The sequence below is a fragment of the Emiliania huxleyi genome, assembly GCF_000372725.1.
Source record: "Emiliania huxleyi CCMP1516 unplaced genomic scaffold EMIHUscaffold_499, whole genome shotgun sequence".
Taxonomy (NCBI): Eukaryota; Haptophyta; order Isochrysidales; family Noelaerhabdaceae; genus Emiliania; species Emiliania huxleyi.
This window is the reverse complement of record NW_005198253.1, coordinates 4049-19274: the sequence shown is the minus strand read 5'-3', so window position 1 is coordinate 19274 and position 15226 is coordinate 4049. Positions and strand designations below refer to the sequence as shown.

Genomic DNA, 15226 nt, shown 5'->3' with positions numbered 1-15226 from the left:
GAATTTGATTTCTCCCAACTCCATGGCGGTCTCATCTCATCTCATCGGTTACAAAATGAACTCGGGGTCAAGCGGTTTTCCTTTACTTTCGATGCGTGATAAGCAAGCACTGGTGCTCTGCAAGTCAATCGAGGCGAGGCGCGGCTGCCGGCCAAGCCCTACTCGGTGCTCTGCAACTGCTGGACGCGTCAAGCTCTACTCCTCCCGAAGCTTAGCCCGTGATGGGCTGCGCGTCCTCAACACCCGGTGGTGAGGCCTCGGCTCCTGCGCCTCGGCTCTCACAGCGCGAGCGCGAGCAGAAGAAGCCGTCGACCTGCGGCTCGCTGGTTTGGAATGATGTGGCACAGGGCACGCTGCAGCTGGTTTGGACGGAGAACGACCCGGTGCGAGTGTATTAGTCGGAGCGGTGTCGCTTCGTTGCGCCACCTATCCTTGACCGTATTGCCCCCACCCCCTCCGCCCGTCCTTGGGCCCCGCCCGCCCGATGCCCTTGGGCCCCGCCCGCCCGTGACGCCCGCCCGCCACCCCGCACCCTGGCACCCGGACGCAGGTTGAAGGCGCACTCGCCTTCTTCGAGACGGAGGCCAAGGTGCCGGCGTTCAAGCTGACTCAGAACTGCGGCAGGTCAGACATCATGAAGGGCTTGGGCGGGCCGAATAACACCAAGTTTTACCAGGCGTGGACGCAGTTCATCAAGCTCGCGCAGGCGTGGCCGGGCGAGTTCACGCATGTGCTAAACATGGACGCCAAGCCGCTCGCCATCTACACCACCACCGAGGCCATCAAGGTGAGCCGGATCACGCGCGGCGAGGCGGTGGACCTCTCGCAGGTGACGTGCGTCGCCATCGTGCCCGAGGCCTCGGGAGCGTACCAGGGCGTCACCTCGCTCGAGCTAGGGATGTTCAAGCAGAACTGCAAGAGCGGCGGCGGCGTTGTGCTGGACCTCGTGTCGAGCGCCAGGTCGAGCGCCCCGCCGTCGCCTGTCCATTCGAGCCCAGTGCCGGCCGCCGCTTGAACCTGTAGCTACCCGAGCTGGAACCTGTGTCGAGGGCACTCAGACCAACGTGTGCGCGCGCGCTCACATGACTATCGAGCCCGTCTCGTTCTGTCGTTGTGACTGAGATGGAACCGACCAGTCGCTTGCTTTGACCTTTGTTCTTTCGTGCAGTAAATTGTGAGTGTGGGCCATCATTCTCATTCTTCTGAGAGCGCCTGTTCAACGAAACAAACCGAAAGGCACAAACACACACTGTCACACACAGACATCCCGGAGTGGGCTGCATTTCAACGTTGCTTACCGTGGCGGCTCTCTCCGCTGGTGGCCGCGGTGCATGTTGGCGTGCACCCGGTGTCCCGTGTCCGAGAGAGAGAGATTTTTAGCAATACCAAACAACTCTAACGTTTTGTTTGTCGTGTCCGTGCCAGTGCGCGCCAGTCGAGTCCCGCACCCACAACAATCTCTCTCTCCCAGTTCCGCGCCCGGTGTAATAAAAGGAAAGAAGGAAAACACGCGAACCCACGGGGGGATGGGAGAACCGCACAGGCCGCCACCACACAGGGATTTTAAGGAAAGGAGTGTTCCCTTGGGCGTCTGCCTCCTCCCCCCCTATCTCTCGTGACCTTCATGCCACCTCGCGGTCGTTCCAATCTCGTCGTAAAAAGAAAGAAACCACACGGGGGATGGGATAAAATAAATAAATAAAACGGGCACGCCAAACGAGGGGTGGGAGAAGGACAGGGATGGGAAATCTCTCGTGCAACAATTCTTTTTCCCATGTTTTCAGGGCTCGTATGATGATTGTTGGGCTCTCCGTTGCGACGGCGGCCGGCAGCAGCAACAAATGGCCGATCCGGGCGCCTCACGCGGACAAGGTCCCAGCCTCGTTCGACTGCGAAATGCGCAAAGCGGCCTACGACTACGGCCGGAAGCTGCTGCCCCGCTTGGGCTCCTTTGAGTCGCTCTACTACGCGCTTGGACTGAATGGACCGGGCTGCACGGCGCCGATGCGCGGCGCCGACGCAACGTCGCCCTTCCAGCCTGAGCCTGCGCCCTCGGGGAGCATCTTTGTCTCACCTGCGGGCGACGACGAGGGCGCAGGCACCGAGGCGACACCGCTGCGGTCGATCCAGCTGGCCTGCGACCGCGCCGCGGCGAGCGCCGCGCGCACCGTGGTGCTCCGAGGAGGGACGCACTTCCTCTCCTCCACAATCACGCTAAACGCCTCTCACTCCAACCTGCGGGTCATGGCGCACCCCGGCGAAGTGCCGGTCGTTTCGGGCGGGGTCGAGCTCAAGGTTGCGTGGAGGCCGCACGACGTGGGGCGTCGCAACGCCGCCAACGAGACGACCAACATTTGGGTCGCCGACGTGAGCGGGGTGGACGACATCCCGGGCCTGCAGATCGACGGCGTGCGCGCGACGCGGGCGCGCTGCCCCAGCCTGCCGGCCGGCATCTCCGCACACGAGCCGGCGCTGTTGAGCCTTCTCTGAGCCTTCGTGCAGGCGCGCTACCCGAACCTGCCGGGAGGGATCGAGGTGTCGCCCGGCTACGGCGGGATGGTCTCCGAGAAGGACGCCGACTGGACGCCGCCCGACTTCAACAAGTTCGGGCCCGTCCACTTTTACACGGACAACGCCAGTTCGCACGACCGCCCGAACGGCGGCTGGTTCGAGCACTACATGATTGGAGTGGGTCGGGCTCGGTTGGAGCGCGAGCCTCCTCTGCGAGGAGCGCCTCTTCACACCCCCTCACGCCGCGAGCAGGCGGGCTCTGCTCCGTCTACGACCCTCCCGTCTCGTACTGGTGCTCGCGCCACCCGTCTGGCGGAGGCGCCTTCGCCTTCCGCACGCCGTCGGGGGTGACGCCCAAGCCTGGCGCGCTGCCGCACGCGCCGTACAAGGACCCGTCCGGCGCCCGCTCCCTCGCGCGGAGGCACCTGCAGGGGCCCTCTCGGAGCGCCTCCGAGCTCGCCCGTAGGCCCCTCTCGCTTCGTCTGGCGGCTGCGACACACGGCTGCGACTCACGGGCGAGAAGGCCGCGAGTAGGCGCACTCTTCTTCGTGTGGCGGCCTGCGCGCTGGGCCAACTGGATGTTCGAGGTGGGCGCGTACAACGCCTCCTCCGGCAACTTCACGTTTGGCAAGGGCGGCAACCAGGGCGCGCGCGGCGAAAACCGCGGCGGCGACTTCTTCGTGGAGAACATCTACGAGGAGCTCGACGCGCCGGGCGAGTTCTTCTTCGACACGAAGGCGAAGCGGCTCTACCTCTTTTACAATGGCACCGGGCCGCCGCCCGCCGCCGCGTCGGTCGTCGCGCCTTCGCTCCGCACGCTCGTCAACATCAGCGCGTCGCGTTGGGCGCCGGTGCGCGCCGTCTCCCAGAGCGGCGCCCCCTCGCCCGCGGGCCGGCCCTGGACCGGCTCTGACGCGTCTGCAGGCGCGCGGCATCTCGCACAGCGGCGTCACCTTCCGCGCCGCGCGCTACACGTACATGGACCCGCACGGCGTCCCGTCCGCCGGCGATTGGGCGCTGGACCGCGTGGGCGCCGTCTTCCTGCAGGGCACCGAGGGGGTCCGATTCGACGCGTGCTCTTTCGAGCGGGTCGACGGGAACGCGGTGATGGTGTCGGGGTACAACCGCCACGCCGCCATCACCAACTCCGACTTCGCCTTCGTCGGAGGGAATGCGGTCGCCGCGTGGGGGTACACCAACGAGACGGCGTCGGGGCCCGAGCGGACCCGTGGCCCATGCATGACACGACCGTGACACGTCCGCGACGCGTCCCCTCAGGCGTCCGACCCGGGCAGGCCCGGCGAGCGGATTGAAAACTACCCGCACGCGGGGGTGGACGGGACAGACGGCAACCACCCGCGCTACACCACCGTCTCCGGCTGCAGCGCCCGCGAGGTTGGCCTCTACGAGAAGCAGTCGTCCTTCTTCGTGCAGGCCAAGACGGCGCAGTCGACGGCGCGCGGCGACGTCTCTTTCCAACGGGCCGCGGCGATGCGTCCACGACGCGTCCACGACGCGTCCCACGGTAGGTGAGCGGCAACGTCTTCTTCAACGGGCCGCGCGCTGGGATCAACGCCAACGACGGCTTCGGCGGCGGCGACGAGATCTCGCACAATCTCGTCTTCTCCACCTGCCGCGAGAGCGGCGACCACGGCCCGTTCAACTCGTGGGACCGCCAGCCCTTCCTCACGACGGTGCGCGACGGCAGCGCCTCGATGACGATGGCGTGGCGCGAGATCCATCACAACTTCTTCATCGACAACTACAGCCCGCAGGCCCGCCTCCTGCCACTTGCGACGCCGCCCTCACGCCGCCCCTCACGCCGCCGCCCACGCCGCAGGAGGATGTCGACAATGACGACGGCTCGGCGTACTACAAGACGCACCACAACTTCCTCGTCTACGGCGGGCAGGGCATGAAGAACGACTTTGGCGGCCACGACAACCACCACTACTCCAACGTGTACGCCTATGTCGGCCGGGGCCTCGGCGTGTGCTCGCAGCGGCCGGGGCACGAGGACCGCTTCTACGACAACAAGCTCGTCATCACTGGCAACGACGTCGGCGGCTTCGCCTGCGACGGTGCGGCCAAGACGGTTGTGCACGACAACGAGTACTTCACCGCCAGCGGCTCCATCGCGGAGTGCAAGATGAGCCTGCCCGACTGGCAGAAGAGGGGCGAGGACAAGGGCTCCACCGTCGCGAAGCTGCCCGCAGACAAGGAGATCATCGGGTGGGCGCGGAAGCTCCTGGGCTTCTAGATCTAGCCCACCCGCTCGGCCCCTGAGTCGAAGGAGATGGTCGTTTCTCGCGTTTGGGGGTCCAAGAGAAAAGAATCAAAAAAGCGAGATGATGATTTGGACCCCCCGATTGGCTAGTTGGCTTGCCGCGATGCCGGCGGCGGCGCCCTAGGTCATGCCCCAGGTCATGCTCTGCGAGAATTCTTTCGCACCAAGAGACGAACTCTCGGGGGCGAACTCTCGCCGCTAGCTGCCCCGGCACACCTCGGGCGGTTGCGAACGCTCTGCCACCAATGGCATCCGCCCGCCACGACGGGCCCTCGACGCCCCGCGTGCTTTTGATGGGCGCGCGGCGCGCCGGTAAGTCGTCGATCCAGAAGGTCGTCTTCCACAAGATGTCCCCACACGAGACGCTCTTCCTGGAGCCGACGAATAAGCTTGTCAAGAACGACATTGCGAACTCCTCCTTTGTGCAGTTCGAGGTTTGGGACTTTCCGGGCCACGTTGACACCACCTCGGCCGCCGTCAAGCCCGAGCTCACCTTTGGCGGCTGCAGCGCACTCGTCTGGGTCATCGATGCGCAGGACGACCACGCAGAGGCGCTCGCGCGGCTGCAGGTAACGGCCGCCTGAGCGTGGGCCAGCCCTTGTGCTCGGCTGTGGCCAACCCACCCGCCTCCCTCCTCCAGGCCACGATAGGGACGGCGTACCGGATCAACCCGAGCATCGTCTTCGAGGTTCTCGTGCACAAGGCATTCCGCCCGCCACCGCCGCCACCGCAGCGCCGCCCGCCGCCCGCCCCTTGCGCCCAGCACACTGCCTTCCCAGCGCCGCCGACCGGCCGGACCTTCCCTCCGCCGGACGGAGGGCCACACTCTTGCCCAGGACACGTCCAGGACACGTCCCTCACACGCCCCCGACACCTGCCTGTCGCCGCCGCCAGGTGGACTCCTTCTCCGAGGACCAGCGGATCGAGTGCCAGCGCGAGCTGCAGGCGTCCCTCTGAGCGGCCCTTCCAGAGCCCTCTCCGATCCCTCTCGGACCCTTGCTCGACCCTCCTCGGACCCTCCCTGAAGGCGCACCTCTCCGAGGAGCTCACCGCCTTAATTAATTACTCTCCTGATCTAAGTAATATTAAATCTCCGAAGGCGCACCTCTCCGAGGAGCTCACCGCCGCACGGCTGCAGCACGTCAAGGCGCGTGGGAGGGAGGGGGCGGGTGGCGGCGGCGGGGGGGAGGTGAGGGCGAGGAGGGGCGACACGGAGCACCCACAGCCCTCCTCCCGCCACAGGTCAACTTTCACCTCACCTCCATCTACGACCACTCGGTCTTCGAGGCCTTCTCCAAGGAGCATCCCCCCCCCCCCCCCCCCCGACCCAGCCCCTCCTCGGCCCCTCACACACACACACACACACACACACACACACACACACACACACACACACACACACACACACACACACACACACGCACACGCACACACACCCTGGCCCCCCCGGCCTGGAGCAGGTGGTGCAGCAGCTCATCCCTCAGCTGCCCACCCTCGAGTCGCTGCTCGACATCCTCGTCGCCTCGTGCCGCATCGAGAAGGCACACACACACACACTCACACACACACACACACCTACCCACCCCCCTCTCGCGCCTTCTCCCCTCCCAGGCCTTCCTCTTCGACGTCGTCTCGAAGATCTACATCGCAACCGACTCGTCGCTGGTGAGATGCAGCCGAGATGCAGCCGAGATGCAGCCGATATGCAAGATGAGCCTCACCCCGCGTCGCACCGCCACACGCGCAGGTCGACATGCAGTCGTACGAGCTCTGCGCCGACATGATCGACGTCGTCATCGACGTCTCCTGCATCTACGGCGCGGCTGCAGCAGCACAGGCGGCAGACAGACTCGAGGTGTGCTCACCTCCGCCCTGCCTCGCTTCAGGCCTCGGCGAGGGGGCTGACGACGGCACTGGCTCCACCGCCTCAAACTGCGTCATCACTCTCAACAACGGCACCGCCCTCTTTCTGCGAGAGATGAACCGCTCGCTCGCGCTGGTCCGCTTGCGCCGCGAACCCCTCCTCGCCCCCCTCGCCCCTCCCCGCGCGGCTCGAGCCCCGCTCCTCCGCAGGTCTGCATCCTCAAGGAGTCTGTGATGCAGCAGCAGGGCTTGCTCGAGTACAACTGCGCCTCCTTCCGAAAGGCCCACCTCCCCCCCCTTTCGCCCTGCCGCTGCCAAGAGCCCATCGCCGCCGCATCTCGAGCCAGCACGCCACCGTCGTCTCTCAGGCGCTCGGAGAACTCTTCCGGCTGCCCAACCAGCCCAAGTGACGCGGCGACATCCGGACTTGGTTGGACAGCGAGACAGGTCGCGGGAGCCGGGAGGTCGTGGAGCTCGCGAGAACCGAGAACAACAACAGCCCACCCTCGGCCTCGCGACTCGCGCTGTTCTCCGTATTCCGACACGCGACCGCACAGCGCTACGGTGGAGGTGTCCTCTTTTCTGTTATTTGCATGTACAATAGAGACAAAAAAGGAGACTCAGCTGACAGAGGCGTCTGCCATCGCAGAGTCTCCTGCGTCGCTGGGCTCGCGCTCGGCACTTGCGGTGGCGGCGCCCGCATCGCCCTCGGGCTCAGCGGCTGGAGGGGCGGCGGCGGCGGCCGGCACATCCGCACCGGACAAAGGGGGCGGCAGCTCGGCCTTGGCCTCGGGCTTCACCGGGGGAGTACCGATAGCTGCCGCCCCGGCGGCGATCGCGGCTGCTATCGCAGCGTGCATTCCGGGACCACTCGGCGAAGCCCGCGCCTGCTGAGGCTGTTGCTGCGGCGACGGCGGTGTCTGCTGCGGTGGCGGCTGCGTCTGCTGCGGCGGCGGCAGTGACGCTTGCTGCTGCGGCGGTTGCGCCTGCTGCTGCTGCGTGAGCGGTTGCGTTGGCTCAGGCGGCTCAGGCGGCGGAGGAGGCTGCGGCGGAGGTGGCTGCGGCGGAGGTGGCTGCGGCGGAGGTAGCTGTGGCTGCGCGCTCGCGTGCGCCGCCGCAGCTGCGACCGCTGCCACGGCATCCTCCGGCTCGTGCAGCTGGCCAGCCGCGCTCCCGCTGTGCGCCGCGAGCGCCTTCTTCTTGTCCTTGCCGCCCTTGAGCTCGCGCGCCTTCTTGCCGCTCCTCGCCGGACCGGACCCCTCCTCCCGCTCGCGCTTGGCGCCGGCGGCGGCCTCCTCCTTGCCGCCGAGGCCGGGCAGCCGGTCGCGGTAGTTTGCGTAATAGTTCTTGCACTGCGTCGACGTCTTTGTCCCCACCTGCTGCGCGACCTGCGCCCACGCCGAGGTGCCGTGCCGCTGCACCGCCGCGGCGAGCCTGCTGCGCTCCGCGTCCGACCAGCGGTTCGAGGTGGCGCCGCTGGCGGGGAGCGGCGGCAGCGGCGGCAGTGCGGCCGCAGGCTCGGCGACCTCCTCCGACCCCTCTGCGCGGGAGGCGATGTCCGACTCCTTGTACGAGAAGTTGCGCGCGCGCGCGCGCATGCCCTGCCGGAAGGGGTTGGTGACAAAGTCCTTGTCGTTGACCGGCTTGGGCGCCTCGACGGCGCGCGCGGGCGTGATGGCCTGCACCTCGCGGAACGCACGCGGCGTCGAGCCGGGGCGGCGGCGCTGCGTCTTCAGCAGCGTCTTTTTGAGGTCGAGCTTGTACTTGTTGAGGTAGTAGAACTGGACGCAGTCGCCGGGCGACTTCCACTCGAGGAAGGAGGCAATCTTGCGGAAGTTCTTGGGGTAGGTGAGGTACTTTGCGGTGAAGAGGGCCTCCTCCTCCTCGCTCCACACCATCCGCTTCTTCCGCTCGCGCTCGTCCGCCATCACGTCCGGGATGACGCCGTTGCGCGGTATAAACGTCGGCGTGGCAGACAGGAGCGGCTCGAGCAGCATCGGCGTCGGGACCGCGCAATTGGCGCGGCACCAGTCGTCGTTGCGCTCCTTCTTCTCCTGCTCGGCGAGCTGCGCCAGCACTGCGTTCATCTCCTCCTCCGACCGCACGACGTCGAAGGAGCCGACCGTGCGGTTGCGGCTGGCGCGCCCGCCGCTGGCGCCGTCGTCGTGAGCCGTCTTGAGCGACTTGCGCTTCTCGCGCTCCCGCTCGCGCTTGGCCGTCGCGGTGTCCCACGCGCGCTGCAGCTGGGAGAAGCGCGCGCGGAGCTGCGCGTTCGTCTGCTCGAGGCCCTGCGCGCGCTCGCGCACCGCCGGAAGCAGCCGCCGCGCCATCTTTGCGCGGCTGGCGAGGTTGGCGCGGTACAGCGGCAGCTCGGAGGCGAAGACGGGCTCGTCGTTCCGCCCCACGCGGCCGCCCTCCTCGAGCCGGGCGAGAAGCGCCTCGTGCGACTTCTCGGCCGCCTTCGCGTTGCGCATGTAGAGCAGCTCGATCAGGTCGGGGATCGACATCGCCTCGCGCCGCGAGGCCGTCGATGACGAGCCGCCACCGTCCGCGCCGCTCGGGGTGCTCGCCTGGAGCGCCTTGGCCTCGACGAGGGCGGCGGCGCGCTGCGCGGCGGTACGCTTCGCCTCGGCGACCTCGATGATCTTCTCCTTCTCCTCGATCACCGTCTCGATGTCGTCGATCTTGCCCAGCAGCTCCATCTTGCTCGGCTTTGGCGCCGCCGGAGCGGGCGCCGGAGCGGGCTCGGGCGCGGCCGGCTCGCCAACCGGGAGGGCGTCGTCGTCTGCCGCGGCGGGAGCCGGCTCGCCGTCGTCGGGAGCGGCCGCCTCGGGCGCGGGCGCGGGGGGAGCCGGGTCGGGAGCCGCCGCCTCGGGCGCCTCGGCGGGCGCGGCCGCCTCGGGCGCGGGCGCGGTGGCCGCAGGCGCCTCCGCGTCGGCCGCCGCCGGAGCGGGTGCCTCGCTCGAGGCGGGCTCCTCCGGCGCCTCCTTGAGGGCGGCCGGCTCGTCCTCCGGCTTGGGCTTGGCGAGGCCGCGTCGCAGCAGCCCCTGCCCCCAGCCCAGCCGACCGCGCGGCCGGACGCCTCCTGGCGACTCGCCGCCGCCGGCGAGCTCCGGCGCGGCCCTCGCCTCGGGCGCGAGCGAGGGCGAGCACGCGGCGGAGGGCAAGGGAGGCTCGAGGGGCTGGCTCAGCCGCGACGGGGGGGGCGGCGCGAGCTCCGCAGCCGAAGGGAAGAGCGGCGGCAGGCCGGGCAGCGCGCAGCTCGGCGGCGCGAGCGCGCCCGCCCTGCTCTCGGGCTGGCGCAGGCTCGGGGCGGGCTCGAGCGAGAGGCGCGGCCCCATCCAGTCGCGGCCCCCGAACGGCGGGCCGCCCGCCCGCGCGGGCACGGCGGAGTCCAACGGCGGGGCAAACGGCGGCGGCACCGGCGGCGGCGGCAGTCCGTGCGAGGTGGCCGTCGTCGTCGCCGCCGCGTTGCTCGCTCGCGCTTGCTCCCAGTCGTCGGGCACGTCAAAGAGGCTGTCGTCGTCCCCGCCCGCCGCCGGCCGGGGCGGCGGCGGGGCGGGCGGCGGGGCGGGCGGCGGGGCGGGCGGGAGCTCCGCGTACCCTCCGCCGTGGAGGGGCATCGACGGCGGGCCGAGCTGCTGCGGGTGCATGTGCGGGGGCGGGCCCCGCCCGTGCGGCCCCGGCCGGTGCGGCGGCGGCGGAGGAGCGCGGCCGAGGTCGCCGGCAGGCTCGCGGCCGGGGCCCATGCCGTCGTGCGGCCAACCCGGCCGGCCGTCGTCCTTCCAGCCCCGCGCGTACGGGCCCGCGTCAGGCGGTGGACGGCTGAGCGGCGCGCTGCCATCGCGGCGCATCCCGCCGCTGCTGTGCTCGCGAGGCATGGGCTGGCCCATTGGCGGCCGGGCCTGCTGCGCGTGCGGCGGCAGCTGCTGCCGGTGCGGCGGCGGCGGCGGCGGCGCGCCGTGCATCCCCATCCGCCCTCCGCCTGGCGGTGGCGGCGGAAGCGGCCCCGGGCCGCGCTGCATCGGGTGCGGCTGCTCGCGTGGCATCGGGTGCGGCTGCGCGTCAGAGAAGCGGCTCCGCTCGCGCCGGATGTCGGGCCGGTCGTCGGCAGGGTTGCTGCCGCGCATGCCCGCGTTGGGACGGTCGTCCCATCGCCCGCCCGGTCTGACGGGCTCGCGCGGCATGCCCGCCTCGCGGCCAAGCATCGGGCGGCTCATGCCCGGGCCTGCAGAGCAGGGCGCGGGTCAGAGGGCAGAGCGAGACGGGCAGACAAGGCGGGCGGGTTGCGCGCACCGTTGGGCTGGTCGGGGAAGCTGCGCTGCGGGCGCATGGGCGGATCGGGAGGCCGGCCGCGCATGCCGCCATGCATGCCGGACCAGCTGTTCTGACGCCCGAGCGCGTTGCCGCAGCCAGGGCCCTGCGCCGGCCCGCCTGCGTGCAGCACAGGGTGCGGCGTCGGATAAGACGCGCCGGCCGGCCGAGAGGGAGGTATGTTGAGAAGGGGGGCGGGATGGAGGGGGCAGCGGAGGCGCTTGCGGCTCCCCGTCGGGAATGCGAGGAGGAAAGGAGGGAGGCGGTGGGGCCGGGGTGGGGAGGGCGGGGTGGGGAGAGGGAGGTGGGGGCGAGGGAGGCGGTAAGGGAGGGAGTGGGGAGGGTGGAGGCAGAGAGGGAGGTGGGAGGTGGGGGAGAGGGCGGGGCTGGAGAGGACGGGGGTGGAGAGGGTGGGGGTGGAGAAGGCGGAGGTGGGGAGGGTGGGGGTCGGAACGATGGAGGTGGGGGGAAGGAGGAGGAAAAGCGAGATGCGTAACTGGGGAGCGAGCGAGCGGTGGAGAGCGAGGTGGAGAGGGGGGGAGGAGGGAGAGGGGGGAGAGGGGGGAGGACGGGGCCGGCAGGCACGGCGCACCGTCTCCTCGAACCGGGCTCCCGATCTCGCCGTCCTCGAGTTCTCCAGGCTCTAGATCTTTGCCCCGGCGCTTGCCGCCCGACGCGTTGGGACGCATCAGCACGCCGCCGGCCCCGTCCACCAGCGAGTCAGCGCGCCGCAAGGATCGACGGCACGGTTACTAGCGAAAGAGACGCGGCGCTCTGGACTTTGACCCGCGCAGCACCTGCTGCACCCACCCCGGGCGCCACCACCGCCACCGGCTCCCCTGTAGGTTTATGTTCACGGCCTCGGCCGCTGCGCGACCGGGAGCGGCCGCGGCGAGCGGAGCACGGACGATCGGGTAGCGAGGCCTGCGCCGAGGCGCAAAAGGCAGTGTGTGCGCGCGGCGCGGCGGCTGGCTGCTGGCGGTTGGCGGTTGGCGGTTGGCGGCTGTCGGCTGTCGGCTGTTGGAGCTAGGCCGCAGAGGTGCGCGACAACCTTGCCGAGATTGAGAACAACCTCTCCTCCACCCTTCTGAACGAGGACCCGTCGGTCAGCCGCTCGTACATCTCGCCGAACCGGGTGCGGCCGGACCACTTCAAGGGCTTTTCTGCCGACGAGCATCAGGCCATCCTTCAGCAACAGGCGGAGCAGGCGACAGAGCGGCAAGAGGCAGAGGCCGAGGAGCGCGCGTGGAGCTCGCAGGTGGCGGAGGAGATTGAGCATATGCGGCAGGTGCGCTGCTCGACCGAGGCGCAGCTGGAGGCAAAGAGGGCGGAGATGCGGCGGGTCTTTGCTGAGGAAAACCGACAGCTCGCCGAGACGCAAAAGTCCAACCAGAGCTTCTTGGACTCCGTCGTCTACCCAAACCAAGTCTCGGAGCACTTCTTCAGCTTCTTTAACACGACCTCCCGGTGAGGGCGAGGGAGAGATGGGTCTGTCGATTGGCTGCTCTTTGCGCTGACCGAGGAATTCCTTTGCTGTGTCTGTCCGGCAGCGCCACTGCACAGGGGCGTGCGAGACCGAGAGAGTGTGTGGGGTAGTTTGCTCTGGGGGGGGGGGGGGGCGGTGCCGCGGTGCCGCGGTGCCATCCTGCTTCATCCCGCGTGCCATCCCGCTTCCGCCGTGTTTCATGGGCGTGTACGCGCACAGCGCCCGTGCGCACTCCGCAGCGTGGGACTGGCCCGTGGCCGCAGTGAGACCACGTGGTCATGTGGCCGTTGGCATTTTGAAATTTTCAAATACTATTTCGTATTTGGGTGTGCTCTGTGGCGGAACTGGAGGCGCGCGCGCCCAGGACGCCAGAGGCAGCGGCAGAGCGCCGGGCCCGGGGCGCGGGGGTCGCAAAAGCCGCGCACAGCGGGCCATAGGCCCAGGCGCTCGCGAAAAAGTCGAGATATGCACTCCAGATATGCAGTCCAATTCATGAACGTGTGAAAAATATTAGTACAACGTATGAACACAGAGAGACGGACAGATGCGTCCTCGACGTATATGCGTGACAACAGACAAGGGAACTCTGACGGCATCACCTGCACGTGGATTGCGCTAGTCTCTCTTCGTGTTGCCCACGTTCCCTCCGCTGCGAAGCTGCGCGCCGAACTCGTTGATGAACCTACAGCAAAGCACTGTCGTTCGATCGCGGCCATCCTCCACGCAGAGCGGCGGCGGCGGCAGCGCGCACCAGACGACGATGGCCAGCAGAATTACCGCCATGCTCGTGAAGACCTTGAGATGGAACGCGACGTCCTGCGACAACGGAGAGGGGTGTCATCCAGGCGCACCCCCTCTACTCCTTGAGGGGAGCGAGTGTCGCGACCGGGTCGTCGATGTAGCAGCACATGACGAGGAGCACGCAGATGAGGAGAACCAGCGAGGCCTTCAGCGTGATGAAGACGCCATTCCCGACGCCCGGCTGCAGCAGCGAGTCGAGCCAGGAAGGAAGCCCGAGGTCCTTGAGAGGGGACTGCTGGGCTGTGGCCATATCGCTCGCGTTGAGAAATGGTGCGCGGACACCGCACAAAAAGAAATCGCAGCGCCAATCCGGTGTGGTGGCGGCGTGCCGTCCTCCCATTCCTCCCTTGGGTTGTGTGTGTTTTCTTCTTCTTTCTTTTCTACCCGTCTAACAACCTGATTCTCTTCCGATCTCTCCTCCACCGCGAGGCCGAGTCCCACACGCTCTATATACGCGATCTGATGCCTCCTCCTCGCTCCATACTCTCCCGTCCAGCCTCTCCGGGGTGCTTCCCCAGTAAGTCGCGGGGTGTGGCCCTCGCTATGCCGAACACCGCCCCCTGGCTACAGCCCCTTTGCACGTGTCAGACGAGCGCGTCGCCTACGGGCTCAAGCCAACGGAAACGGGTCCGGGGAGAGGTGCGGGTGGCTGAGGGGCAGGGAGGCGGGGCAGCTGGCGCCGCTCTGGGAGGCTCGATTCCGTTGCCGTCGGTAGCCGCGGCTGCGGAGCCAGAGCTTCTGCGAGAGGCCCGCACACAAGAGGTGGACCCAGTGCGCCGCCATGCCTGGTGGCAGGGCGGGGCGGCGGTGAGGGCGGGCGGCGCTCCCGGGTCTCGCTGTCTCTCTGTGGGGCGAAGAGCGTGGGGGGCGAAGGCGTGGGGGGCGCGGGGCGCGGCGCGGGACGGTGAGAGGGGTGCGGGTCCGCGCCGAAGAAGAGGACGGCGAAGGCGAGGTAGGGGAGGATGAGGAAGAGGGCAGCCTGCGCGCGGCCGGGGCGGCTGAGCGGGTGGGCTGCTGCGTTGCGCCTCTCGAGCGGGGCAGACGCCGGGCGGTGTCTAGGGAGTGTCTAGGGAGTGTCTAGGGAGCGTCTAGGGAGCGTCTAGGGAGCGTCTAGGCAGGCGCCGGGTTGTGGCTCGGCCTCACGTCTGCCCACCTGCGAGGCCGCGCGAGAGAGAGGCCGCCTGGGGGGACTCGCCGGCGGGGTGGGCGGGGCAGAGGGGCGGGCGGGGGCGGGCGGACATGTCTGTGACGAGCGGCATCACCACCAAGGTGGCCGTGACTAGCGCCAGCAGCCACGCGCCCGCCACCGCGCCCGGCATGAGCATGATCAAAGGCAGCACCCCCTCGCACGCCTCGGAGCGAGCGCTGGGCGAGGGAGGGGGAGGGGCGCGTGAGGCGGCCGGGCTGCACGCAGCGGCAGCAGCGCAGCGGCAGCAACGCAGCGGCAGCAGCGCAGCGGCAGCAGCGCAGCGGCAGGGAGAGGGGAAGGAGAGCCGAGGCGTGGCGTGCGGCGAGTGCGTGCGGGGGCGGCTGGCACCAGCCGCGGAAGCAAAAGAAGACGAGGACGAGCAGCAGCTGGGGAGAGGGGTGAGGCGGTGGGGTGCGCGAAGGGCGGTGTGGTGGGTGGTGTTGGGTGGTGAGGCGAGGGGGCGGCGCGAGGGTTGTGGCTTGTGGTTGGGGTTTGTGGTTTGTGGGTTGTGGGTTGTCGGCTCGCGGTTGTGGTATGGGAGGGGTGGGGGCACCAGCGCGATGGTCATCTTGAGGGGGTCATGCTCGAGGGCGAGAGTCGGGCCCGGCGGGGCAGCCATTCTGAAGGAATGAGGGGGGGGGGGGGGAAGGAAGCGAAGGTCCGGCGAATCCAGTTGGGCCCCAAAGGGCCAAAAGGGCCCCCCCCTTTACAAACGGTGTGCTGGAGGCCCAAAGGGGCCAAAACCGGCCAAAAGGTTGCAAAAGGGCCCACCCGG

General features: G+C 68.7%; 6 protein-coding genes across 6 annotated transcripts; 4 read left to right on the top strand and 2 right to left on the bottom strand.

Annotated features, from left to right (window-relative positions):
* Window positions 1–221: 221 nt before the first annotated feature.
* On the top strand, window positions 222–1015 carry EMIHUDRAFT_246247 (hypothetical protein; the record flags this gene model as incomplete). The annotated part of the gene is made up of 2 exons (XM_005767366.1): window positions 222–383; window positions 551–1015. The coding sequence occupies 2 exons, from the start codon at window positions 222–224 to the stop codon at window positions 1013–1015; spliced, it is 627 nt and encodes a 208-aa protein (XP_005767423.1).
* A 762-nt stretch (window positions 1016–1777) lies between these two features.
* Window positions 1778–4848, top strand: EMIHUDRAFT_459414 (hypothetical protein). Its single transcript, XM_005767365.1, has 8 exons — window positions 1778–2424; window positions 2503–2692; window positions 2764–2973; window positions 3046–3362; window positions 3436–3687; window positions 3790–3978; window positions 4041–4205; window positions 4352–4848. Exons 1-8 carry the CDS (start codon window positions 1792–1794, stop codon window positions 4769–4771), a joined length of 2376 nt encoding a protein of 791 aa, XP_005767422.1. The 5' UTR covers window positions 1778–1791; the 3' UTR covers window positions 4772–4848.
* Window positions 4849–4969: 121 nt separating this feature from the next.
* Window positions 4970–7275, top strand: GTR2-2 (GTR2, GTR/RAG family GTPase). The gene is made up of 11 exons (XM_005767364.1): window positions 4970–5367; window positions 5439–5501; window positions 5693–5743; window positions 5898–5945; window positions 6041–6097; window positions 6259–6339; window positions 6410–6463; window positions 6546–6615; window positions 6685–6797; window positions 6872–6943; window positions 7030–7275. The coding sequence occupies exons 1-11, from the start codon at window positions 5044–5046 to the stop codon at window positions 7069–7071; spliced, it is 975 nt and encodes a 324-aa protein (XP_005767421.1). The 5' UTR covers window positions 4970–5043; the 3' UTR covers window positions 7072–7275.
* A 513-nt stretch (window positions 7276–7788) lies between these two features.
* Window positions 7789–11796, bottom strand: EMIHUDRAFT_459412 (hypothetical protein; the record flags this gene model as incomplete). Its single annotated transcript, XM_005767363.1, has 4 exons — window positions 11568–11796; window positions 10958–11095; window positions 10424–10889; window positions 7789–10376 (listed from the first exon to the last, which is right to left on the bottom strand). Coding segments are annotated over exons 3-4 (2670 nt in total), but the record flags the coding sequence as incomplete, so codon positions are not given.
* Window positions 11797–11865: 69 nt separating this feature from the next.
* Window positions 11866–12615, top strand: EMIHUDRAFT_370859 (hypothetical protein). Its single transcript, XM_005767362.1, has one exon. It carries the CDS (start codon window positions 12255–12257, stop codon window positions 12444–12446), a length of 192 nt encoding a protein of 63 aa, XP_005767419.1. The 5' UTR covers window positions 11866–12254; the 3' UTR covers window positions 12447–12615.
* A 341-nt stretch (window positions 12616–12956) lies between these two features.
* Window positions 12957–15070, bottom strand: EMIHUDRAFT_459411 (hypothetical protein; the record flags this gene model as incomplete). The annotated part of the gene is made up of 6 exons (XM_005767361.1): window positions 12957–13143; window positions 13213–13277; window positions 13348–13482; window positions 14525–14627; window positions 14800–14837; window positions 15005–15070. 6 exons carry the CDS (start codon window positions 15068–15070, stop codon window positions 13077–13079), a joined length of 474 nt encoding a protein of 157 aa, XP_005767418.1. The 3' UTR covers window positions 12957–13076.
* Between the last annotated feature and the right edge of the window lie 156 nt (window positions 15071–15226).

Coding starts and splice junctions, on each gene's coding strand:
- EMIHUDRAFT_459414 (XM_005767365.1), top strand. CDS start 1,792: ATGATGATTGTTGGGCTCTCCGTTGCGACGGCGGCCGGCAGCAGCAAC. Junction 3,363..3,435: donor GCGCGTCGCGTTGGGCGCCG/GTGCGCGCCGTC, acceptor ACGCGTCTGCAG/GCGCGCGGCATCTCGCACAG. Junction 3,688..3,789: donor CCTTCGTCGGAGGGAATGCG/GTCGCCGCGTGG, acceptor GCGTCCCCTCAG/GCGTCCGACCCGGGCAGGCC.
- GTR2-2 (XM_005767364.1), top strand. CDS start 5,044: ATGGCATCCGCCCGCCACGACGGGCCCTCGACGCCCCGCGTGCTTTTG. Junction 6,098..6,258: donor TCTTCGAGGCCTTCTCCAAG/GAGCATCCCCCC, acceptor GGCCTGGAGCAG/GTGGTGCAGCAGCTCATCCC. Junction 6,944..7,029: donor ACTGCGCCTCCTTCCGAAAG/GCCCACCTCCCC, acceptor GTCGTCTCTCAG/GCGCTCGGAGAACTCTTCCG.
- EMIHUDRAFT_370859 (XM_005767362.1), top strand. CDS start 12,255: ATGCGGCAGGTGCGCTGCTCGACCGAGGCGCAGCTGGAGGCAAAGAGG.